Source organism: Lampris incognitus, chromosome 4 (genome assembly GCF_029633865.1).
Source record: "Lampris incognitus isolate fLamInc1 chromosome 4, fLamInc1.hap2, whole genome shotgun sequence".
NCBI classification, from domain to species: Eukaryota; Metazoa; Chordata; class Actinopteri; order Lampriformes; family Lampridae; genus Lampris; species Lampris incognitus.
Genome location: NC_079214.1, coordinates 19,860,406 through 19,887,602, shown reverse-complemented (window position 1 = coordinate 19,887,602; position 27,197 = coordinate 19,860,406). Strand labels below are relative to the sequence as shown.

General features: G+C 43.3%; 1 protein-coding gene across 1 annotated transcript in view; it reads left to right on the top strand.

Annotated features, from left to right (window-relative positions):
- frmd5b (FERM domain containing 5b) overlaps positions 1-27,197 on the top strand; it is a 140,378-nt gene that overhangs the window by 107,947 nt on the left and 5,234 nt on the right. Inside the window, exons 3-11 of the mRNA XM_056278876.1 lie at positions 2,363-2,405; positions 2,685-2,763; positions 13,620-13,717; positions 17,537-17,660; positions 21,615-21,702; positions 23,309-23,397; positions 24,920-24,983; positions 26,130-26,221; positions 26,341-26,415. Of these exons, the coding sequence (XP_056134851.1) occupies positions 2,363-2,405; positions 2,685-2,763; positions 13,620-13,717; positions 17,537-17,660; positions 21,615-21,702; positions 23,309-23,397; positions 24,920-24,983; positions 26,130-26,221; positions 26,341-26,415 (752 nt within the window). The remainder of the gene's footprint in view (positions 1-2,362; positions 2,406-2,684; positions 2,764-13,619; positions 13,718-17,536; positions 17,661-21,614; positions 21,703-23,308; positions 23,398-24,919; positions 24,984-26,129; positions 26,222-26,340; positions 26,416-27,197) is intronic.

Here is a 27,197-nt window from a genome sequence, read left to right as displayed (position 1 = left end):
TGTAGCTCTCTTCAGGCTGCAACTTTGGGTGCATCCTGGGCCTTTGTCATGGCCAGTCCTCACAACCTCCACATACAAGTGTGGCCGATTGGAGCTTATACATCAGGGTTTGACAGATAGACAAGAATTACCTTCGAATGGTCCAGCTGAGGCAGCAGAACCAAATGCTTTATTTAAAGCATGTCTGATAGATAAAAGCTGGGCCTACTTGATGTACTGAGTCTCTCTGGTCTACTCAGAGAAATCACTGTGTGTAAACGTTGGGTCTGTAGATCAGTAATGCAAAAAAGGCAAATGGCTCAGAATGTTATTTCATGAATAACAATAAAACAAGCTGCAAATAAACACTGTGAGGATTTTTATGGCACAAACTATTGTCGCCCCTCTGAACTGTGAGCTGCATGGATTGCACCTGTTTCCAAGGGTTGTATTGGCCAACTGGTTGTGTCATCTTTCTGTCATCCTGGTATTGGTTAAATCCTCATACACTCACTGGCCACTTTATTAGGTACACCTTGCTAGTACCGGGTTGGACCCACTTTTGCCTTCAGAACTGCCTTAATCCTTCGTGGTATAGATTCAACAAGGTACTGGAAACATTCCTCAGAGAGTTTGGTCCACATTGACATGATAGCATCACGCAGTGCTGCAGATTTGTCAGCTGCACATCTATGATGCGAATCTCCCAGTCCACCACATCCCAAAGGTGCTCTATTGGATTGAGATCTGGTGACTGTGGAGGCCATTTGAGTACAGTGAACTCATTGTCATGTTCAAGAAACCAGTCTGAGATGATTCGAGCTTTATGACATGGCGCGTTATCCTGCTGGAAGTAGCCATCAGAAGATGGGAACACTGTGGTCATAAAGGGATGGACATGGTCAGCAACAATACTCAGGTAGGCTGTGGCGTTGACATGATGCTCAATTGGTACTAAGGGGCCCAAAGTGTGCCAAGAAAATATCCCCCACACCATTACACCACCACCACCAGCCTGAACCGTTGATACAAGGCAGGATGGATCCATGCTTTCATGTTGTTGACGCCAAATTCTGACCCTACCATCCGAATGTCGCAGCAGAAATCGAGACTCATCAGACCAGGCAACGTTTTTCCAATCTTCTATTGTCCAATTTTGGTGAGCCTGTGCGAATTGTAGCCTCAGTTTCCTGTTCTTAGCTGACAGGAGTGGCACCCGGTGTGGTCTTCTGCTGCTGTAGCCCATCTGCCTCAAGGTTCGACGTGTTGTGCGTTCAGAGATGCTCTTCTGCATACCTCGGTTGTAATGAGTGGTTATTTGAGTTACTGTTGCCTTTCTATCAGCTGGAACCAGTCTGGCCATTCTCCTCTGACCTCTGGCATCAACAAGGCATTTTCGCCCACAGAACTGCCGCTCACTGGATATTTTCTCTTTTTCGGACCATTCTCTGTAAACCCTAGAGATGGTTGTGTGTGAAAATCCCAGTAGATCAGCAGTTTCTGAAATACTCAGACCAGCCCGTCTGGCACCAACAACCATGCCACGTTCAAAGTCACTTAAATCACCTTTCTTCCCCATTCTGATGCTCGGTTTGAACTGCAGCAGATCGTCTTGACCATGTCTACATGCCTAAATGCATTGAGTTGCTGCCATGTGATTGGCTGATTAGAAATTTGCGTTAACGAGCAGTTGGACAGGTGTGCCTAATAAAGTGGCCGGTGAGTGTATAATGCCTCTTCCTCCTCACACCAAGGAGCCCGAGATCTGGGTGAGGCAGTTGACAATGTCAGTGGGGTAACCGGATGGGTACAATTGGGGAGAAAAAGGGTGAAACTCCAAAAAAAAAAAGTAAAAGGGAAGAATCTGATTGGGAAGTGAGCAAGCAACCATCGCTCAACATTTATCCTCAAGTTTTTTTTTTTCAGTTTGAGCTGCTCGGTGGTAAACAGTACAGGGTTGTGGTTGTGCAGACCTTAGCTAGACAACTAAAAGCTAAAAATAAAGCAACCTGACATCAGCATTATTCCTGTATTATTGTTATCATGTGGGGGTTATGTATGCCCTAATCTCAGCCCACTAGAGACAGTTTCTCCTCCTTGTGGTTAGCCTGCTGAGTAAAAACAGTCCTCTCTTGATAATCCCCCGACCAGCTTTCATCTCTCCTCTGCACCACCAATTGGTGGGAGCGAGTCTAAATAAACATGCAGCAAGAAGAACAAGTGGATGCTAGTGTGCCCCCCAGCCACACGCTACTGAACATCACAGTCAAATGCTCAGCAATCAACACCAGTGTTGTCTGTTTAAGCAGCCAGAGATTCAGCTCACAAAATGTGTGTCTTTACATTGAAATTGTTTTTCCTCTTTTCCATCTTTGTTCTTAAGCACTGGTTGGAGTTTACAAAGTCAATTGCCAAACAAATGAAATGTGAGTATTATTGCCTATGATATTAATTTTATCTCAATGTGCTATTCAAGTTAGACGATCACTTGACCATATTGATCAATTTTTTTAAGACAAAATAGATTTTATCTCACTTGAGGAGAAAAGTTAAACCCCTTACTAAAAACACTTTGCCCTATATGCACATACAAACAAAATGTAAAATGCACATATTATGTCAAGTCAATAGGTTAAATTGTAATAATAAAAGGTTAGACAAGTTGTAGATGCTCTAAAGCTGAAATCTTTGCTTCCCTCTCCCAGCCCAGCCTCCATTCACCATGTGTTTACGTGTTAAGTTTTACCCACCTGACCCTGCAGCCCTGAAAGAAGAAATCACCAGGTAAGACTTGGTTTTGCTTGGTTGACTGGCTGTGACACGTGTGCATATTGTCGTCTGTGAGTCTAACAACGTTTGTTGCGTGCTGGTCTTCTATGTGCTGTCTGCTTGATCACTCCCTACTGTATGGTATTTAATAAACTGCAACTGCTATGGTATGGTCTTAAAGGAAAATATAGTTTTGGTCTGTCTTTGGGAGTTTGTCTTTTTAGTGGTTTGTGATTGTGCCCTTCTGCACCCCCATTTTTTGAATGAATCAAAACACCCAGGTTCTGATTTACCAAGACCTGAAACAGGTTGTCCTAAATTGCATACAAAGTTGAGTGTATTGCATGCGAGGTAAACTCTCCTGCTGGGGCTGAGAAATTCTTTGAAGTATTTTCAACCATGGAGCGCCCCCAAAATGAAATTCAACTCAAATTAGAGTCAAACACTGTGGTATAGGAAAGAAATATTTGTTACAAAAAGAAAATGAATACATTAGAATCCATAAAAATATATCAATCAATCAATCAGTCAGTCAATCAATCAATTAATGAATCACGCTTTATTTATATACTGCACATTGCAGACATTAAAATGCAAAGCAATCCACTTTACATATAGTGAAAGTGCAACGATAAAAAAATGGGAACAACAATAGAAGGAAACATACTGAATAAATGAATGAAAAAGAGGAGAGCGTGTGAGGCTGCAAACACGAGCACAGAGACAGAAAACCCGGAGGAGCAACAATGCCAGGTAAGAGGGAAAACTAAGAAAAGAAGTGTTACAAAAATTGGCAAAAGGAGTGAATTAAACAGATTCCCACAGACGAATAAAACTGCAAAACAGAAATGAGGGTTCACCACAGCGACTTCTTTGCCCATTGTAAAACAGAAAGGCGCTTGCTGTGTTTTACCACAAACTATGCCAGGACTGTGTGGAAGGGATATCTGGTCCTTATTACTGCATATAGATGATCTTTCTCAGGTGTTGTAAAACATCTCTTCAATCCTCAGCCCTCCTGTCTCTTTCTTCTTGTGAATTTATAGTTCGAAGAGCTGACTGGTATTACAGCTACCCTGGCCTCAAAGCACTCAAATAAGGATACCAGTATAACCTACAATGCCTGAGATTTTAATTATCTTGCACTGCTTCTTATTGATTCAAAGAATATAGACCACACAGAGATAAGAGAGTCCTCTGCGTTTGGACATGCATAACGTGACAAGATGCTTTCTTGGCTGCAGTGTATGTCTGGGCTAGTTTTGGAGGCTCTTAAGGCTGAACATTTTTTTCGTGACCAGGCAACGCTGGAAATATCCGAACATTTTAGAGTTAAGAATGAAGTGTGGCGAGCCAGTGTGGAAGAATGAGAGATAGAGATCTCTTATATACAACTCTCATGTCCCATATACCGCACAACCCCGAGAGTGCTGTTTAGTGTTAACACTCCGTCACAACCAAACGGAACTGATGGGAAAGGAGAAGCAAGGATTAATTAGGAATGGCAGTGCCATTGTCCCATACATCGCACGACCCCAGCAATACTCCTTTATTCTGCACCTCCCCATGGTTGCTGAACAATAGCTTCCCCTAAGTCACGGTCCTACAGTCAGTCAGTCAGTAACAGTCTCCTACGGTTGTTGCTAAAGTTATATAATGCGATCTTTCGAAGTAAAACAGTTCTACATTGATTACCATCCGTTATCTACACATACTGCCATATCTTGCATGGTTCAGCCAGAGTCAGACAACAAATTTTGCCAGTGTGTCGTCCTCATATTTTTTTTTAAATCTCCTCAAAAGATCTACGCGAAAGGAAACTGTTAAAATAGCCTTCGTGGGCTTCTTCTGAATTTGCCGCCATGTCTCTCGGGAGGTTAACTAGGCTAGCTAGCACCATAGCAACGAAATACGCCCAGCGAGATTTTGCATCATTTCCGTCCGTGGCTGTACCCCATCTAGCCACAACCATAAAACAACGATCTGAACGTTGAACGTAACAGTCCCATAATCCTTTGCGCTCCCCCAGCGCATAGCCGTCATCAGTTCAAGGACTGTTTGTGGAAGTAAGTCTACAAATTAAAACGGTATAAATGAAGACAAAGAAATTAGAATAATTAGATATGTTGAAAGAACATAGCCAGTGTATTGCCTGCTAAGGCCATAGGAGTTGATACAGCCAATCAGATCATGTAGACAGCTGAACTAGCTGAATATTTCAAAGTTTGACAAAAGTTCACAGCTTAAAAAGTTTCTGGAAGAACATGAGTCTATGCATTTGTGAAGGATTGCAGGATATACTGGCAAAAGAGGGTGTGAAATACTGGAAGAAGAAAACCAGTGCAAGTCTGTGAAGTTCAAGGGCGAAACCATGGTATAGACATTGGGGCGGGGGGGGGGGGGTGTCCCAAATGAGAGCCCTCTCCCTGCTTTTTTTAAGCGCATTTCCCACAATTCTATGATATTTATATATGAAAATTCGCACACTTAGAAAACAGTTTTGAGGACATGTATTGTGGCCAGATATCATTATTTTACCAGAAGAATAGTGACTGACCTTGATGATCACTATAATTTGAATATTTTGCTTTTATTACTAGTTTTATTTACGGCTGACATGTAGGCCTAGGTCAAAACTAATGTTATCAAGCTGTTTAGTCTCGTATTCTAATTTCTCACCTGATCTGTATGTCCAGAGCATATCCCTGTCTGGCCACTGCTTTCAGCATGCCTCTCCCTCTCCCCGTCTCTCTGTGTTGCCTGCGTTGGGATCAGACACCATTATTTTACCAAAAGGAAAATGACTGACTTTGATCATTTTAATGTGATACACTGAATATTCTGCTTGCATTACTAGTTTTGTTTGCTTTAATGTTATCATGCTGTTAGCTAGCTATATAGTTAACTATTGCCTTATCTACTAAGCTAACATTACCTATTTAGGCATCTAGTAAATTGCTGTCTGAAAAAAAAAGTATGTTTGGCTGCCAGTCCTACTTTCTCTACTTTTTAGGTAACTACTTCTTCCATTTGTTCACCTCCACTGACTGACCAAAAGAAAGAAAAGAAAAAAACCCATCAGATTACCATCACAGCACAGAACGACATGAGGTGGATTAGAACGTTAGATCTGATTCTGAGCTTCTTTGGCGAACATTAATAGCAACAACAATCAGACAACCGAGTTGTGTGCTAGATGGGTGCAACCAAGTGTACGTGTGTGTGTGTGTGGGGGGGGGGGTGTGTCACACACTTATGTTTTCCTTAACAAACAGAAATAAATAGAAAATAAATTGGAAATAACGAGATAGATCCACTGACAGGGTATATAAAAGGAGGACATATTTAACATGCATGGGGCAGCACGGTAACCCAGTGGTTAGCTCTGTTGCCTCACAGCAAGAAGGTCTTGGGTCCGAACCCCAGATCGTCCCAGGTCCTTTCTGTGTGGAGTTTGCATGTTCTCCCTGTGTCTGCGTGGGTTTCCTCCGGGTGCTCCGGTTTCCTCCCACCATCAAAAAGACATGCATGTTAGGGTTAATACTCCTGTCTGTGCCCCTGAGCAAGGCAATGGAAAGAAGAACTGGAGTTGGTCCCCAGGTGCTGCAGCTGCCCACTGCTCCTTTGCAATAGATGGGTTAAATGCAGAGAACAAATTCATTGTAAGACTACAATTCGTTGTAAGAATACAATGTCGAATATAGTGGCTTTCATGTTTTCTACTGTGTATTGGAGGTACAGATTGGTAATTTCTCAAAATGTGGGGGGCATGACCCCCCCCCAAAAAGAAGGCGTGGTTATGCCCAGGGTGAAGTTCATAGAGTGGAATGGAATGACAGCTAAAGCTGTAGGAGTTGAAGCCGCCACTCAGAATAGTGAGATACACAACCAAAGTATCTGAAACTCATTAGATGAAGTTTGTAACTGAAAGTCACCAAAGTCAACGAGCTAAAGTAAATGAGTATAACACTTCATTTAACATTGTGTTTGATATAGAAAGTAAAATAGTATGTAAAATGTTGAACGGAGAAAACCAGTGCAAGTCTGTGAAGTTCATGGATTGGAATCGAATGACAGCTAAAGCTCCAGGAGTCGAGGCAACCACTCCGTACCACGAGACAAACTGCCAAAGTAGCTGAATATTTTAAAGTTAGAATGTTTTAAGATGAAGGTATGTGGAATTAAGTAAGTCAACGAATTAAAAAGGTATAAAAGAGGATAAAAAAAAGTACAAAGCTTGAAATGTTCAAACACTAAATCCAGTGCAAGGACTGCTGAAGCTATGGGAGTTGAAGCAGCCACTCAGAACAGTGAGATACATGGCTAAAGTAGTTGAACTTTACAAAGTTTGAATGGAATTTGTAGCAGAAAGTATGCTGAAGTAAAAAAGTACAACAACTTATGAAGTATTGTAGTGTATCAGGGAATTGTTGAAATGTAAAACAAACATATAAAGGAGTGCAATGGAGTGAATGAGTATCAAGGAGTAAAAATGTGTTTGAGGAGTATAAATGAGTACGAAGGAATATATAAAGGGGTAAAATACTGTGAAAAGGGCATAAAAGAGTATGAAGGAGTAAAATAGTGTGAAACATTGACAGCAGACAAGCAGCGGTGGAATAGAACGACTAGTAAAGCTTTTGGAGTTAAAGCTGCAGTTAAAGGGTAAATTCGCCAATTTTTTTTAACCTTATCTCTGCCCATCTGCAAAAAGGATAGCACATAAAACACCCGTAGTTGTTCCCGATTGTTTTTGCGTTTCTGGAGCGGCAGTGAAACCAATTTTTCTTCCAGCTGCCACGTGACGTGGCATGAAATCATTTGGCGGCTTGAAAAGAACAACCTAACAGGGTTTCTAATACTCTAAACTTAATAAAGATGCTGTTCAAAAAAATACATCTTCATTCTCTTGGCTAAACTGGTGGAAATGACATTCCACAAAACTCATGCAGAGGATTTTCTGGACTATGATACAGAGGCTGAAGCGCAATGCACTCTGGTACGTGTAGGTGCTGTGGGAAAGACACTGTGAGCAGGGCAACGCAAATTTCTCTTGTCAATATAGTGCACAGTGAGGACTTTATTGCTTTAGTTGACTACATTACTCATCAGGACTGATTGCACATACACAAAACCATCAGTAAAATTTCCCTCGAAGCTATTTTGCATATCGGAAGCTGATTGGCTGAAAGGCTCAGCTGGCTGTTAGAGTGTTGGGACAATGGGTTTCAAGCAAACGCTCATTACTCGAATCCTATAAATTGATTACGTTGTGGGAAACACCATGGAGAGTTGAATATTTTGATGTGTTAATTTTGTTGTGTTTATTCAGTGTAAAAAGTGCCAGAGCAATCGTAGTTTAGAAAAATGTGAAAAGCATTCCAACGCTCATCTCAGATATGGGAAAATCTGAATTAACAGTTGAAATTCTCAAACACTATATAGGCTAAAGATAACCTTGAACCTTGAAAGATGTCAGTGAGAAGGGTGCTACACACCTCTCCTAAAGAAGCTCAACACTTTGAAGCTTAAAGGAGGCATCTAGGTGAACATGTGCAGAAGTAGATAGGTGTCAAAACTGTGGAATAAAGAGTGGGAAGAACTCAGCCCACTAATTAAAAGACGATAACAAGAGACAAGGCGAACAACCAAACAAGAAAAAAAAAGAAATGCTGTCGATGAAATCTCCGCATCAGCTGACATCTTTTTCTTGCTGATAAATCCGTCATTTCTCGATGAATGCCTCGTTAATTTCTGCTCTACAATGTACTACGCAAGTCAAACAATTCTCCTCACCGCAGTCCCTTTTAGCCCTCATACATCACAAGACACAGAACACTGATTGAAATGGTTATGGGTGGACTGAAAGGCCTCTAGTCCATGATAAATCAGAGAGATTTCTTTGTTATTTCTTCATTATTATGTTCGTCACAGAGGGCTTTACCAAAAGAAATACAGATAAATATAGATTCAAAATATGCTTTATCAGGAATGGCTAAAAGAAAGCGGCACATGTTTTGCGAGACAATATCATCGCATGCACAATGCAAGTCAACATGAACCCCAGAATAGCTATATAATGATATATAATCTCAGAATACCATGCCCTGTGATGAATATGAATTAAAAACATTACTTGTATTAGACTCAGTAGAACTGGACAGTTTTAGAAGGGATCAATTTAAAAAAAAAATTATGTTGTTAATTTCAATTATTAGACTACAGAACACCCGCTCTTCTTCTGCAACCTCCTGTGGTACAGCTGACAATGAAAACAGACATCCTATGAGTGCTTACCCTATTTCTACTTTTCAAGCACCATTAAAATGAATGGATGGAGATGCCAGCATGGAAGAGAGTGTGCTGCTTCATTTTCATTATGATGTCAGGATGCTGACATTATCATTAAAAGAGCTTCAATCTAGCATGGGTATTGAGCATCCTTTTTTTTTTTAATAAGCTGCAGTGTCAGGATGCCTTGCACCGCTACCATCTCACGTGTGACATATTTGACAGCCAGACAAATAGCTGTGAGGAGTAAGCCAGAGCCGTTACCGGGCACACATATCCCCAAGAATCATAACCCTCAGCCAGCTGTCTTGCAATGAAATCTCTTTTCCACATCCAAGCACTTCTCATCCTCTCAGACCTCCAGCAAGAGGAGAGCTTAGCCATCCTCCACCATCTGCTTCAACTGCACAATCAAATACTCACACACGCACTTGCACGTACACACTTGTACACACACAAGGATACAATGGCACAAATTATCTCTTGCACGAGAAGCCCACAAAAATTCACATTGACAGACACAAAAACACACTTATGGATTGACACCTTGGCCTCTCCATATCCCCACACACCCTGGCTCCTCTATGGCGTTTAAAGTGATTCTTGATACTGCTTTACTATTTATTGCTTTGCTGCTGGGAGCGATGCAGGATCAAAGGCTTGTGAAATGAATTCTGGGTGAGAGTACTGAAATCTGGGCCAGTAGCTATCAAGTGTCTCTGTATAGGAAATTAGTCCTAACTGCCCAAAAATCCTCAGAATGAAGCTTTTTTTTTTTTTTGGTCCTACTTTTACTAATGGTAGCGAGAGCATAACCTTCCTTTCCAAGGAAAGGTCTCTTAATGTTCACCAGTATTTATGAGAGCAAGAGAGGTGTCCTAACCCACGTTCCCAGCTCATGGCACTGAGGATGTATTAAGAACGCTTGGGGCGTCCGGGTAGTGTGGCAGTCTATTCCATTGCCTACCAACACGGGGATCGCCGGTTCGAATCCCCATGTTACCTCTGGCTTGGTCGGGCGTCCCTACAGACACAATTGGCCGTGTCTGCGGGTGGAAAGCCGGATGTGGGTATGTGTCCTAGTCGCTGCACTAGTGCCTCCTCTGGTCGGTTGGGGCGCCTGTTTGCGGGGGGAGGAGGGACTGGGGGGAATAGCGTGATCCTCCCACATGCTACATCCCCCTGGAGAAACTTCTCACTGTCAGGTGAAAAGAAGCAGCTGATGACTCCCGGATCAGCAGAGGGGGTGGAGCAATGACCAGGACAACTCGGAAGAGTGGGGTATTGGCCAGATACAATTGGGGAGAAAAGGGATGGAGGGACGCTTGACATTGATGAGTTTTAGGTATAAACTTATTCCGAAAGGAATACTTCCGACCTTTTCAGTGATCTCTCCATCTGCTGAAGTTGACAGCTTTAGCAGTTTTTGGCAACCAGAAAAAATTGATGGTGCAATGCCGATGATTTAGGTCTCTCGTGAACATCCTTCAGTTGAATATTAACTCAAACTTTGAATGTCCTAACACCACCTTCACTAATGCACAGATTCATTCATTTTCCCACCATTCACAGAGAAATATCAGAGACAAACTGCCCTCATGCAAGTTACTTGGTTTCAGGGAGGTGTTGATGCTATAAATGAAGCGCATGTTAATATTATTGCCCCGGGTGTGGAGAAGATGTATTTATGAATTGCAAGTGATAATACAGCATTAACATCCAAATCGTGATGGATGCAAATTATGTGGTTATTGATATGATTGTCAGATGGCTCAGGTCTAAGCGTGACTAAATGGTGCTCAGTGAGAGCAGTCTCAAGCTTTTGTTTACCCCCCCCCCATATATAACTTTCTCAGGGACAAAGGCTATCCCCAAAGGTCCCTATAGTTTGTGTTTGCAGTCACACTGCATAGTGCACAATGCAGAGGAAAAACACGAGTGAGGTAAAACAGTGGTGTCACAGTGTTTTCTGGAAATCCAACTTCTTGCTGAGAATAGTGCTCGATGGTTAGATCCTCCATGCTGAATCAATGGATTAAAGTTAAGATGTCTCAATGAGTCAAACGTTCAGTCCTTTTGAGTATTTCCCGTACTTCAAGGATTTTGAGTGGTTTAACTTTCTGGTACATCAGTTCCTCTGATTCACGCTGTGCATTCAACAGTCCAGCAGAGAGCTGGTGTACTCAGTCAATGCTGCCTTGACATATTGGATATTTATTTATAGCTTGCTTAAAGCTGATATGAGTTTTTCCACCTATACTTTAATTTCAATTTAATTTTGCCTCTCTGTCACCGACATAAGCAGATGAGACCGTCTGCGATAAGAATCAAATATTGCTATACAATAATTTCAGATGTTAATCTGTGGTTCAGATTCCCAGCAAAATATGGCACACAGACAGGATACATGGCCATAATTAGAAGATATAGTACCTCATTGCCGTATAGCTTGCAAACACCCATTTTTAAAAATAAAAAACAAAAACACTACATCTCACACTCTTCTCTTCATAGCAAATGCAGGAGTTACCAGAGGCAGATTGTAGATCTTTGTTACAAGAAGCAATGCATATGCAAAAGGAAGTCATTCCTCTGCAAAACACTACCACTTTTACTCACAGGGCCCAGCAGTAAACGAAACTGCTCATAACAGCTTTAAACACTGCAGTAAAACTGAGTACCAGTACACTGCAATATACTGGCAGCACGGTGGCCCAGTGGTTAGCACTGTTGCCTCACAGCAAGAAGGTCCTGGGTTCGAACCCCGGGCCGTCCCAGGTCCTTTCTGTGTGGAGTTTGCATGTTCTTCTCGTGTCTGTGTGGGTTTCCTCCAGGTGCTCCGGTTTCCTCCCACCATCAGAAAGACATGCATGCTAGGGTTAATACTCCTGTCTGTGCCCCTGAGCAAGGCAGTGGAAACAAGAACTGAGGTCGTCTTCAGGTGCTGCAGCTGACCACTGCTCCTATACAATAGGATGGGATAAATGCATAGTACAAGTTCGTTGTAAGAATACAATGTCAAATAAAGTGGCTTTCTTTCTTTCTTTTCTTCTAAAGTTTAAAATATTGATTAGTTTGTTTGCGAACTAATTAAACCAAAGTGTTGCCAGCTCTGAGCAATTTGTTGAAAAACTTTTTATCCAGGGCGGCATGGTGGCGCAGTGGATAGCACGGTCACCTCACAGCAAGAAGGTCCTAGGTTCGAACCCTGGGGTTGTGCAACCTTGGGAGTCGTCCCGGGTCGTCCTCTGTGTGGAGTTTGCATGTTCTCCCCGTGTCTGTGTGGGTTTCCTCCGGGTGCTCTGGTTTCCTCCCACAGTCCAAAGACATGTAGGTCAGGTGAATCGGCCGTCCTAAATTGTCCCTAAGTGTGAATGTTCGGCCCTGTGGTGGACTGGCGGCCTATCCAGGGTGTTTCCTCACCTGCTGCCCAATGACTGCAGGGATAGGCTCCAGCATCTCCGCGACCCTAATTGGGATAAGCGGCTTGAATAATGGATGGATGGAACTTTTTATCCATTATTTCTGTTGTTTATTTTGTTTAATATTGTGTTATTTGGAAACAAGATCAATCAAAAGTCTGACATATGAAGTCAGCATCATATTTGCCATTCGCCAAACTTGTACTGCCTTCTGAGTGGCCGCTTCACCAACTGTTTAACATGAGTTTAGTTATCCTGGTCCACATGTGAATGATTCAATGTCAGACTTGTCTGTTGGTGATTTTTGTTTTCATGCATATTGATCCTTGTAGTATTGGCGGATGCAGCAGTATAATGGAGCTCATTTAGTATGTGCAATTCTGCACTTATCATTCAACACACATACCATCTGATTCTTCCCAGCCTCAAAGCTTTGTGGTATCACTGTGTGCAACAGCATAATGAATCAAGTCAGTACATTCGGTCCCTGCTCTGGGGCAGTACGTGTCCTTCAGTACATAGCATTTGACACTCGTTTTGTATCAAACTCAGTTATCAGTTAAAAAATGTCCAAATGATGGTTTTCCTTATTTTTATGATATTTGTGTTGCAGCGCCCTTGGTTTGAGCGGCATTGAAATTATGATTTTGACCTGTGAGCTTCTCTGATGACTCTGATAAGTGTAACCATTTGAGTTTCGAGTCCTTCAGTTTATCGCCGTCTCAAAACAAAGCTGGATCTGCCGTCAGCGTGGCTATTATGAAACAGACAGTCCTCAATTTAGTGGAGGAGATAACAGATCAGGAGGACACAATCTCCAGGTGTGCATGTGTGTGTGTGTGTGTGAGTTTTGCTGCTGTTAAGGCGAAATGTTGGTCTCTGGGGTATCGATGCAGCAAACACACACACACACACACATAACCAAAACTAGCCCTCAGGCCCTTATTTGCCAAATATTCAAGCCCTCTTCTTTAAAACTCTTAAAAGAAGGTCCAGACCGTGTCTGTAGCATTTGAGTCGTATGGCACAAGGGACATGTTAGGTTGTGAACGTTTTCAGTAGGCGTTGTCAGGAAAAGGAAAACAAGGTTCTCTTGGTGTCACCTCTATCTATATGATAATGACCGCAATCAGTACTCGTGTGCCTTCCACTCCACAGATATCTCGTCTTCCTCCAGATCAAGAGGGATCTGTACCATGGCCGTCTCCTGTGCAAGACATCTGATGCTGCTTTGTTGGCTGCCTACATACTACAAGGTGAATTTTTCATGCAGATTGGCAATGATGGTAATAATGAATGGTGTTATTATCAAAAGTGTTAGTAGTAATTATAGTCAACAGAGTAAAAGTAGTAACAGTTGGTAGTAGTAGAGGAAGAGGCAGTGTACCTATTTTCCACCCAGTTTTATCATGGAATTTTAATGCTGCGATGATAATGCGTGTTGGCTAATGGCCGACATGTTCATTTGAACGGGAACACCAAATGTATACATGGATGCATGTACCAATGCAGGTTATGGGATGCATGTTGGCTGGTATGAGGGAGTCTATTGCGTAGTTGGAAGAGTTGCAGGTTCGGGGCGTCCGGGTAGTGTAGCGGTCTATTCCGTTGCCTACCAACATGGGGCTCGCCGGTTCGAATCCCCATGTTACCTCCAACTTGGTTGGGCATCCCTACAAACACAAATGGCCGTGTCTGCTGGTGGAAAGCCGTATGTGGGTATGTGTCCTGGTCGCTGCACTAGCGCCTCCTCTGGTCGGTCGGGGCGCCTGTTCGGGGGGAAGGGAGAGCTGGGAGGAATAGCGTGATCCTCCCACGCACTACATCCCCCTGCTGAAACTCCTCACTGTCAGGTGAAAAGAAGCGGCTGGTGACTCCACATGTATCGGTGGAGGCATGTGGTAGTCTGCAGCCCTCCCTGGCTCAGCAGAGGGGGTGGAGCAGTGACCAGGACGGCTCGGAAGAGTGGGGTAATTGACTGGATACAATTAGGGAGAAAAGGGGGGGGGGGAGTTGCAGGTTCAATAGCCAGCTAGTATTGCAAACTGATCCCACAGCAACCCTGAGTATACCCAGGGATGATATAAAATTAACCAGATTTATGTAAATTGCCTTAGTGGGGCAAGAATGTGTTTTCATCGGCACGCGATCTTCACAAATACACCCATATAGGCCTATGTATTTATGAGTATCACATCATAGCTGTGCCACAGCTATGATGAAAGCGGAAAGGCCCCCGACCGGCTTCTCATACATAATACTTCTGTTTGACCTTGGACTATCGACTAAAATGATTCAGCTGTAACACCTTTACATCCAAATTTCTGTCTGTGTGTTTGTGTGTTCGAAAGCGAGCGTGAAAGCAGGGGGGGGTGTGAATGTATGTATGTATTTTGTCACATATGTGCTCTTGTATATTTGACTTCTATTTTTGCACGTATGAAAGAAAACTTGTGTGTGTGTGTGTGTCTCTGCGTTACCTCCACTCAGGGTTATAGTAGATGTGTGAGTAAAACACAGGGTGAGTGTGCTCAGACCACCAGTGCAGACTAATGCCCTTCGGTATTGCCACACGAAAACCTCGTAACTCCTCGTTTCTCTTGAATCAAAAATAATTCACTCGCCGAGTAATTTTAATCACCCTTTTCCAGGAGGCGTGAAACCTAGTTTACGGCGTTTGTCATCTCGGCGATGCAGGGGAATCGAATGAGAGAAATCAGTAAAAAAAAAATTCTGTTATTTCCCCTCCCTGAGTGGTGCTAGGTTTTCATTTGACAGCAGGGCCCCTTTGGTTGCCAAGCTCATTCGCATTCAGGTAGCGGCGCCGCATTAAGGAATAGTTCCCTTGTCATGCTACCCGCCTGCTTTCCAGCCAGCTTTGCAGCCTTTTCTCTCTCAGTTGCTCCAAGAATTTAAATACCTCTGTTTGCCCCACCGTGTCTGTACCGACAACAGGGAAGGGCTTCACACAACACTTTTACATGGGATTTTTTCACCTCCACTTGAAAACATAACAATGAAAAAGACAAATGGGTTTGATGCGACTAAGGGTATGGATAAAATATGCTGCGTCACTATCGGGCTCCCTCCTGACGCCGGGAGCAGCTGGAACTGTTGAACTGAATCTGAATGAATGAAGTGAGCAGGACAGGCTGTCCTTCACTCGCTGACTCATTTGGTTTTGAGACGTCACGATGAAGAAAAAAAAGGTAGACATCTCAATGGGGGGGGGGAATTCCATGACCATTCCCAGCCCATGATTTTCCTTATCCCTTTTTCAAATGTCCTCTGTGACATCTGTGCTGTTAAGGCCCATTTTGGATGAATGGATGGATGGATAGATAGATAGATAGATAGATAGATAGATAGATAGATAGAAAGATAGATAGATAGATAGATAGATAGATAGATAGATAGATAGATAGATAGATAGATAGATAGATAGATAGATAGATAGATAGATAGATAGATAGATAGATAGATAGATGGATGGGCATCCAGGTAGTGTAGCAGTCTATTCCATTGCCTGTCAACATGGGGATTGCCGGTTCGAATCCCTGTGTTACCTCCAGCTTGGTCGAGCGTCCCTACAGACACAATTGGCCATGTCTGCGAGTGGTAAGCCGGATGTGGGTATGTGTCCTGGTCGCTGCGCTAGCGCCTCCTCTGGTCAGTTGGGGCACCTGTTCAGGGGGTAGGCGGAGCTGGGGAGAATAGCGTGATCCTCCCATGCACTACGTCCCCTGGCGAAACTCCTCACTGTCAGGTGAAAAGAAGCGGCTGGCGACTTCCCATGTATCGGAGGAAGCATGTGGTAGTCTGCAGCCCTCCCCGGATTAGCAGAGGGGGTGGAGCAGCAGCCAGGACAGCTCGGAAGAGTGGGATAATTGGCCGGATACAATTGGTGAGAAAAAGGGGGGGGGGAATCCACAAAAAAAAAAAGATAGAGGGACAGATGGATGGACGAACATACGTACATACATAGAATTTTTCTGTATGTACAGAATTTTTCCTTGTGTACAGAAGCTGGCTAAAAATACATATCGATGACGTATATGATAATTTTCTTGGATTGATGGATCATATCCAGCTCAGTAATGACAGTACCTGCCAGATTTTCATTCCTGGCAGAGTCTGAGCATCTCATTTTCAAAATGGCGTTGCATACACTGGTGCTTTTGGGAATTCATTTCCTCACTCAGTCAAGTTATATGAGAATGGGTGACGCATTTTATCTTGTTATTTTTTTGGTTGCTGTTATTGACTATTGGAAATAGTGTCTCATGCTAAAGAGGTTCAGACTGAATCCCATGAAATGAGATGGAATATCAAATACATATTGCAATTGTAGTTATTTCCCTTGTGTTGTGTTCTAGGTACAACAGGTACAGATGATGCTAAAACATATTTTGAAGATGCAGTCCAAAATGTATTTAACCGTTTTAATCTTGGGTGTATTCATATATTTTGATAAGGAGTTTGATAAGGAGGACCCTGGAATAAAAAATTAGGTTTTAAGAACTTCCTCAATTGAAAATACAGATCTGTGTCACAATAATGTTTATCACCAAGACAAATGTAAGAAAAAAGACATTAAGGGTAACAAAATACACGTAAAATCCATGGCCCGCAGATACATATTGTCATTGCTTGTATCAAAAAAATAATACATAGTGACAATTTTTCAGGTGAAAAAACTCATTGAAATGTATTATTCATTATATCGATGAAGTGAACGGTTGGACAATAGTATTTCAACAGGGGAACTACTCTGTATTTATAGATTAGACTCTCAAGACTAAAATTATATATGGAGTAGGGTTTGTTGGACCTCAAGGATCCCTGGCATCCTTCTGAAAAATGAATCCCATATTTTTTGCCGTATCTGCCATATATTTGCTGTGCTGTCTGTTTTGGGGGTGCAAGGCCAAATGCTAACTATGGGTCCTCCGCATAGAGAAGCGTGACGACTCCCTTGAAATACAGCTTTCAAGTTCTTAACTACCATGTCCATCCTCCTGAATCGTGGAAAGTTAGCCTTACGTTGCTGTTTCACCTCTTCTTCTATTTTCCAGCTGAGATCGGAGACTACGACCCTGGGAAACACCCGGAGGGCTACAGCTCCAAGTTCCAGTTCTTCCCCAAACACTCAGAGCGTCTGGAGCGCCGGATCGCTGAAATCCACAAGACTGAGCTGATGTAAGGTGACACCTGTCTGAGACCCTGTGTTCCCCTTCAGGCTCACTGCCACACCTAACAGACACACACAGACCCTCATGCAGACACACCGGACTCCTAAGTTTGCCATCAACTCCTCTGTGTAATAGGCTCCTCATCGTCCAGGGACAAGTTTCTCAAAAGTTTGTTTCAGGAACAAATTTAGGTCACAGGCTCATTGTGGGAAGCGAAGAGCCGCATGTGAAAAGAGTAGCATCATGTTTTAATATGGCAATAACAAAAGAGAAGGTGCTGGCTTTGAATATGGGTGCGACAGCAATTCAATAGACATGAGGCTGAGTTGATTCATAACGTCCTCTTACTGTGAGATAAAAAAAGTCCCGCAAAGGATATTTTACAGTGACTTTAAAAGACAATATTGTGATTAGAAATGCAGAGCTACAGATATGTAATTTCATAGCCATGCAGTATGCTGTTTCTTCCACCATTTTGTCGAGTTTTTCCTGGACCTTAGTTGGCGTGTGTGTGTGTGTGTGTGTGTGTGTGTGTGTGTGTGTGTGTGTGTGTGTGTGTGTGTATGTGTGTGTTAGCGAGCTGTGGTTTGTCCTTAATACTGCTGTCTCTATGCATGCTCAATATATATGCATGCATATGTAATGCATGCTTAATACTGCTATAGCATTAATTCACAACTAACTTTGGTCAACTGCGCCTTTCAACAGACTCCTCCCCCTTTTAACTATCTCTCATTTGCTCTCACTCTTACAAGCACATGATATGGATGATATGGATAGCCTCATCAGGCGCTTGTTTAAAGCTTGTCTATCTCACACTGCCCTCTAGTGCCAGTCTGCCTCCTCATTGATGCCCAGTCTGGTTTGCCATCTCTTCATTCTGTCTCAGGTCTGTGCCAGCAATGCAGAGAGGTCTGGCCAAAGCCATTTCCACATGGGAACAAAAGGCAGAAAAAAAAATCAATAAGAGTGTTTGCGTTTCCCCAACCAATCACAATCTAGGACGGGCATTTAAGATTATTGAGTCACTGAAGATCATCTTTTGTGTTTGCTAACAGTTGATTGCTTTTCCACTCATGTCACCCATGGCACAAGGAGTGATGGGCCAAGATGCCAATCCACCACTGCAGTCTGGAAAGAGAGAGCTCCATTCCCCATTCAAACATCATTTGAGGAAGCCTAGTTTGGCTCAGGCAATGAATTCGACAATATGTTTATATTTACTAACAAAGAAAAGTAATGGGAATGAACTGAAGCATCATTTGATTAAGTATAGGAGTTTTTTTTTAAACTTACTGATTTTACTTAGTATACCTGTGCTGAGAGAAGCAGCTGTGGGAGCATATACAATCTCTCATTTAACAGCAAGAGAAATCAATACTTTTGGGGGCAGGCATGACTGGAACAAGAACCAGCACTCAGTAAAAATAAACGTGGTTTGTCCCTCAGCAATAACAATGGAATGTGTTTTGTTCATGCAAACTGTTTCAGCCCAGGATAATTTAAAGAAGGTCCTGGGTTTGAACCCCAAGCTGTCCCAGATCCTTTCTGTGTGGAGTTTGCATGTTCTCCCTGTGTCTGTGTGGGTTTCCTCTGGGTGCTTCGGTTTCCTCCCACCATCATAAAGACATGCATGTTAGGGTTAATACTCCGGTCTGTGCCCCTGAGCAAGGCAATGGAGAGAAGAACTGTAGTTGGTCTCCGGGCGCTGCGGCTGCCCACTGCTCCTATACAATAGGATGTGTTAAATGCAGAGAGCAGATTTCATTGTAACCTGTACAATGACAAAATAAAGTGGATTTCTTATTCTTCATTTGGCAGTCACTTTCATCCGAAGTGACTTACAAGGGAGTCAGTAATTAGCCACAGGAAACGAGTGTAGGCGACAATAAATCTGCATGCAAAAGTAGCAGGCAAAAGTACACCGGAAAATCAAGTGCAAACACTGATAAAGCAGTGAGGCAAGCAAGTGTAAGTAGAAAATAGCTTTAGAGTAGACGCCAGAAAACACTATATAATATTGTGCAACAGTGGAAGCTAGGGCCAGGTCCCAGGTAAATATACCTGCAGCCAGAGATCATTTAGGTTAAGGGCAGAACTTAAAGGGGAAAGCTTTTAGGGTTTTCTTGAAGGAAGGAGAAGTGAGTCAGTTGTTCTGATAGAGATGGGGAGGTCATTCCACCATTGAGGAGTTAGGCGAGAGAAAAGTCTGGATCCAGAGCTTGTCAGTCTAGTAGGTGGGGCTGGCAGTAGGCAACTAGAGGAAGAGTGAAGAGATCATTGTTGGTCCGGAATGCCAGCAACAAGGTTTTGAACTTCATGCAAGCAGCAACTGGAAGCCAGTGTAAGGATACAAAGAGAAGGAGTGACATGTGCACATTTTGGGAGGCTGAAGACCAAGCGTGCAGCATCATCATGTATTCTTTGGAGTGGTTATATTTCACAGTCAGGAAAACCAGCCAGAAGTGCATTGCAGTGCTGTAGCCATGGAAAGAACTACATCCTGGTCTAAGAGCTGGGCAGCATGTAGTGAACGCTGTGGTCTGGTTTGTGAATGATATGTAAAGCAAAGTGACAAGAGCCAGAGACAGCCATAATGTGATCTGAGAATGATAGCGCATTGTCAATCGTCACACCAAGGCGGAACTAGTCTGGAGGACTTGATTGTTGATGTACCAAGACTAATAGATATGTCCCTGAGGACAGTGGAGTTAGCAGGAATAACCTCTTTTGTATGAACTGAGCTGGAGTTGCTGTTCTCTCATCCCAGCAGAGAGGCAGTCAGCAATCCTTTCTGACACAGTAGTGTCTTCAGGGGGAAAGGAGAGGTAGAGTTGGGTGTCATCAGTACACGAATGGTAGGAAAAGCTGTGAGTAGAGATGTCTGAGCTGAGTGTGGTAGTATAGAGTGTAAAGAGGAGTGGGCCAAACACTGAGACTTGAGGCACACATATTGTGACATGGGAAGAGGTGGACACCTGATCAAGATACTTGGTACGTCCTCCCTGTCAGATACGGTTTGAACCACGTGGAAAAGTGGTTTGGTAAAGATTGAGTCAGAACCTCAAAAACTCACTGCATTAATATAGTAATTTTTAAAAAAAACAGTGATGCTATTCTATAGTTCAGTTCAAAAGATATCTACATGCTTTCTAAAATCTTAAACTTTCTAGTCAGGACAAAAAAGGGTTGTGGAACTTTTTATGTTTTTCCGTTAACCATTATTTGCCATCGGTCCACAGCGCAAGAACCCCAGGCTGTCCTTTCTGTGTGGAGTTTGCATCTTCACCCCATGTCTGTGTGGGTTTCCTCTGGGTGCTCTGTTGCCTCCCACCATCAAAAAGACATGCATGTTAGGTTAATGTCAGAATTAATACTGCTGTCCGTGCCCCTGACCAAGGCATGGCAAGAAGAACTGGAGATGGTGCCCCACGGCAGCTGCCCACTGCTCCTAGCTACCCAGTTGCCCACTGCTTCCGGTGTGTGTGTTGGGATGGGTTAAACACAGAGGGTGAATTTCCTCATGGGAGTTAATAAAATACATCTTATCTTAGGATGAAGTTCATTTTCTACTACCAAACCAAACCACGACACCCAAGTTTGTTTGTTTTTTTATCGTTAATCAGTTTGCTCTGAAACATTGCTGTTGCTTTTTCACATCTCATTACCAAAAAAAGGTTGACAGATGAACTACTTTTGGAGATAAACAAATAGCACCTCCTTGCATTCTTGTAGACCTGCTGGTTAAACCAGATGCCATGTGATCATTACATTGTGTGTTTGTAGCTTGTTCACTACCATTAACCTGTTCTTTCCTGCTATCTCCTCAGTCTTTCTAGTCACCTTCCACTGCAAACCTCTGCTTTAAAGCCACCTGTACCATTAACCTTCTGGTTTTCCTACTCCCTTTCACAAGCTGTATGCACCTTACTGAACTCTCATTTTGTTTTCTTTCTCCCAGAGGTCAGAGTCCTGAGACGTCAGAGCTAAACTTCCTTCAAAAGGCTCAGATGTTGGAGACATATGGAGTAGACCCCCATCCATGCAAGGTAGGAAAAACTTAAAAAACAAATCCTCCATGTTGTATTATTAGTCCTGTTTTCCTCTATACATTATACAGTAAATGTAGGACAAAATGTACCCAGACACAGATGTTTGTATGTATTGTTTTTTAATCCAGCATAAACCTACAATCCAAGTAAACTTTGAAGGGTCTCATTGCTGTACAGGAATGCAAGAGTAACTACTGTATAAGAACAGCTATGACATCAGTAGTACCTCCATAGTCTACTACTTTCAGCTGCTCCCATTAGGGGTCGCCACAGCAGATAATCAATTTCCATTTCTCCCTGTCCTCTGCATCTTCCTCTGTCACACCAGCCACCTGCATGTCCTCTCTCACCACATCCATAAACCTCCTCTTTGGCCTTCTTCTTTTCCTCTTCCCTGGCAGCTCCATATTCAGCATCCTTCTCCCAATATACCCAGCATCTCTCCTCCACACATGTCCAAACCATCTCGATCTTGCCTCTCTTGCTTTGTCTCTAAACCGTCCAACCTGAGCTGTCCCTCTAATATACTCGTTCCTAATCCTGTCCTTCTTCATCACTCCCAATGAAAATCTCAGCATCTTCAGCTCCACCACCTCCAGCTCCACCTCCTGTCTTTTCATCAGTGCCACTGTCTCCAAACCATACAACATAGCTGGTCTCACAACCATCTTGTAAACCTGCCCTTTAACTCTTGCTGGTACCCTTCTGTCACAAATCACTCCTGACACTCTTCTCCACCCTGGCTGCACTCTCTTCTTCACCTCTCTTCTGCACTCCCCGTTACTTTCAACAGTTGACCCCAAGCATTTAAACTCATCCACCTTCGTCACCTCTACTCCTCACATCCTCACCATTCCGCTGTAGTACCTCCATAGTATCTTAGTAAAATCTGAGATGATTATGTCAGAGCTAACTGTTCATTGAGAAGATTAGGACTTCTGATTTAGCTTCAGTCAAGCTGTCATACCCTTGGTCAAAAAGACATCACACACTGTGCTTTGTATGAACTCGTTGGACATCCAGGCATTTTATACCTTTCCCAAACTAATGAAGCTGAGGTGAGAATTTACATCATTAGTATGTCCAGGCTGCACCCCACAGCTTCACAATCTCCCTCCTCAACTGAACGATGTCGGATGTAATTGTAATCATGAGGTGAAAAGTCAAATGAATATGGATACAGGTTAACACTCGGGTGTTTCTTCAAAGTTCTTCATGGTGAGCAGTCAGCAGTCCATGCTGGCAGGAGCAGTTGTGTGAAATGCAAACAGAATTTGTACACCACCGAATAGCCTGCCCATTTTCACACCTTGGCCAATAGTTGTGCAAAGAGGGTGAAGACTGTTCAATGTCTTCTTTAGAAAAGTCTAGACAAATTCAGATGCTGAGTTTTTCAGTCTGACCTTTATTATATGTTTTTTGGCACTATCTGATGCCAACTAATGCTATCTGACATTCCAAATGGGATTCTGTTTTAAGGATGCTACATTCCTAGGATGGTCCCCCCCCCCCCATCATGTATTAATTGGACATCTTTGAAAAATCTTGTGTTTTTAGTGTGTGTCTTTAAGTCTGTTTTTTTGTTGGTGTTTTTTTGTGTCAGGATGTGTCTGGCAACCCAGCCTTTTTGGCCTTTACTCCATTTGGGTTCACTGTGCTCCAAGGAAACAGGAGGATTCATTTCCTCAAGTGGTGAGTGTGGATAAACAGATTAAACCAGAGGCAAACACTGAGATATTCCAAATAGAAGTCTGTCAAGAATCACAGTCAGATGAATACCCATCTAACAGTGACTGGTTGATTTGGACTGCCCTTTAAAGGAACTCACACCAATTCCACTCACGTGGCATCTGTACACACACACACACACACACACACATACACAGACATACCTACATGCTGACAAACAGACACACATACACACACAAACTGTGTATATTCAGTGAGAATGTAGAAAGGATGCAAGTCTTTAGGCAGGCTTGTGTGCATGCACGTGGGTGTGTGTCCATGTGTTCTTTTATATGTGTGTGTCTTACCTCCTTTTCAGAAGTGAGTCACAATGCTAACGATTAAGTTTTCCAGTGGGAACCGTGTGAAGGGCAACAGCTATATTTGCCGAATCTTACTTCAATATATGAGATTAGTGCCATAAAGTATGTATGATGCAAAATATACCATGTTCTCCCCATATTAAGGAACGCAAATGATCAACTGATTATGTTAAAGCCTCATACTGTGTGTTTATGTAAATGTCCAGCAGTGCACAATGAGCTGGGCTAACACGGGGTAAAATAAATAAATTTAAACCAAATTCAAATCAGCTTATTTGAAAATGTGTTATATTGTCATTATGTCAACTACCATTGACGGCTATGAACTTTGAGAATAGCAGCGCCCTTTTGGTGGTTGGTATTGGTGATGGTAGTTATCAAATTAAAGTCAGTAGCTAAATAAAGGAGCTGGAAGTAAGCGGTGATGTATAATGAATGGAAAGGAAGCGACTGCTCGCCACACGGGCTGAGTGGCTGAGTTCAGAGGGGCCGAGCAGGCTGTAATGTTGTAATACACAGACGGCACCCTCAGTTTGTTAACGGGACAGCCTTCTGCTCATCTTTCTCCGTGCTGGCTAGTCATATGGGAGATGTCGCTACGTATTCTGAAAATATGTTTTTGTTTTGTGGCAACTTGTTCCTGTCGTTTTTTTAACGTGAAACCAATTTGTCCAAATCTCTCAACATGAAAGTTAAACTAGTTTAATGATTTGCTTCCACTTCCTATGAATATTTTAACACTCTTCCCCAAATATGTCCCTGTGTCCTCTCTTCCTCTCCCTCTTCCTCTCTCTCTTCTCCTCTCTCTCTCTCCTGTCCTCCCTCTCTTCCTCTCACTGTCTTCTCTCTCCCTCTTCTTCTCTCTCTCCTTCTCTGTTCCTCTCTCTTCTCCTCTCTCTCCCATCCTCTCCCTCTTCTTCTCTTTCCCTCTCTGTTCCTCTCTCTTCTCCTCTCTCCCATCCTCTCCCACTCTTCCTCTCTCTCTCTTCTCTCTCCCCCTCTGTTCCTCTCTCTTTCTCTCTCTGTTCCTCTCTCTCCCATCCTCCCCTCGCTCTCTTCTCTCTCTCTCTCTCTGCCTCCCTCTCTCTTTCTTCCTCTCTTTCTCTCTCTCTCTCTGACTGTCTCTTTCTCTCCTTCTCTCCCTCCTCAAATTGCTATCTCAGGGATGAGGTGACGAAGCTAAAGTTTGAAGCGAAGACATTCCATATATATGCAAATCAGAAGGAGGTGGGTATACATTATTGAAACTCTCCATTTTCTAGCCTTGGGAGCTCTGGAGTAAAAAAAAAAAAAGAATGTCGGCTTGTTTTATGCATGTGGAAACTGCTGCTGGAGAGATGGTGTAATCCATCCACCCTTGATAGAGAACCACGTGAGAAATGTGCGGATCAGATGTGTTTTAGCCCTTTCTTTTTGAAAGACAAAAGCTCTTTAGTACATAGTACTGAGTCCACAAACCTACTGACATTCTGATTCCTTAAGGGGAACATTTGCTGGTGCAAACAACTGCAAAATTTTTTTATATATATGCGTGTGTGTGTGTGTGTGTGTGTGTGTGTGTGTGTGTGTGTGTGTGTGTATATACATATACTATATATATATATATATATATATATATATATATATATATATATATATGAAGGTGCCAAAGTAGCTCATGCTTACTTCATTCGGATTGGACATCCAAAAGTAAAGAGAAATCATCAATCCCACAAGTTGCTTTTGCTGTTGAACAGAATATTCAGACGAGCTTGGTTAATTACGAATATGAAAGCTACTCTATGAGCCATGGCAGCACGGTAGCACAGTGGTTAGTGCGGTCACCTCACAGAAAGAAAGTCCTGGGTTCGAGCCCCAGGGTAGTCCAACCTTGGTGGGTTGTCCCAGGTCGTCCTCTGTGTGGAGTTTGCATGTCCTCTCTGTGTCTGTGTGGGTTTCCTCCGGGGGCTCCAGTTTCCTCCCACAGTCCAAAGACATGTAGGTCAGGTGAATTGGCCGTACTAAATTGTCCCTTGGAATGAATGTGTGTGTGTGTGTGTGGGCCCTGTGATGAGTCCAGGGTGTCTCCCTGCCTGCCGCCCAGTGACTGCTGGAATAGGCTCCAGCATCCCCGCGACCCTGAGAGCAGGGGAAGCGGTTAAGATAATGGATGGATGGATGGCTGTATGAGCCATTATAGACTCATCTGTTAAACTGGCATCACTTGTACTGGGAATATGTTGATGAAGGGGTGAAAAAGAGGGGGGGAAAAAGTCTTTTTAAAACTAAGATAAATGAATTTTACAAAAGAAGGTGCCACTCAATATGAAGGTGTTGTTGATATTCTGCACCCTAAATGTAACATATAAGTGCTATACCATGGTCCCGTTACAGGATAAGAAGATCATATTGACATACTTTGCACCTACACCCGAAGCCTGTAAGCATTTGTGGAAGTGTGGGGTTGAGAATCAGGCCTTCTACAAGTGAGTCGTCCAACTTCAAGCAGTGGTCTACATTTCAGTATTTTATGCATATGCAACACAGTGAGAAATTAAGGGCCCTGTTATTCTCTTTTACATGATATCTCTCTGTTCAACCATAGGTTGGAGAAGTCAAGTCAGGTTCGCACTGTGTCTAGTAGTAATCTCTTCTTCAAGGGTAGCCGCTTCAGATATAGGTACAGTATGTCTGTTGGGAGCTACTCACCAAATACATACATGAACATTCCTTGGCCATGTAAGCATGCATAAGGACTGCCCCCTCCCCATCCCCCTCCAAAAAAGTGTTGTTTTTTTTTTGTCACTGGGTTTTGGGTTCTGACGGGTCATGGAGACCCATCAGAAGAGCACTGATAAAAGTTAAAGGTACAATCCGAAATGGCATGTGCCACCACGGCTGTGGGGAGTACTGCAACAACACTAGTGCTCTACTGACAACAAGAAACATGACACTCCTCATCATTAGGTCAGTATTTTGTATTTGATTGAAAAATGGGAAATGGAGGGTGTCTGGGTAGCGTGGCGGTCTATTCCGTTGCCTACCAACACGGGGATCGCCGGTTCGAATCCCCGTGTTACCTCCGGCTTGGTCGGGCATCCCTACAGACACAACTGGCCGTGTCTGTGGGTGGGAAGCCGGATGTGGGTATGTGTCCTGGTCACTGCACTGGCGCCTCCTCTGGTTGGTCGGGGCACCTGTTCGGGGGAACTAGGGGGGAATAGCGTGATCCTTCCACCCGCTACGTCCCCTTGGCGAAACTCCTCACTGTCAGGTGAAAAGAAGCGGCTGGCGACTCCACATGTGTTGGAGGAGGCACGTGGTAGTCTGCAGCCCTCCTCGGATCGGCAGAGGGGGGTGGAGTAGCGACCTGGATGGCTCAGAAGAGTGGGGTAATTGGACGGGTACAATTTGGGAGAAAAAGGGGGGGGGAGGGACAACGGAGAGCTTCAGTAGGGATGA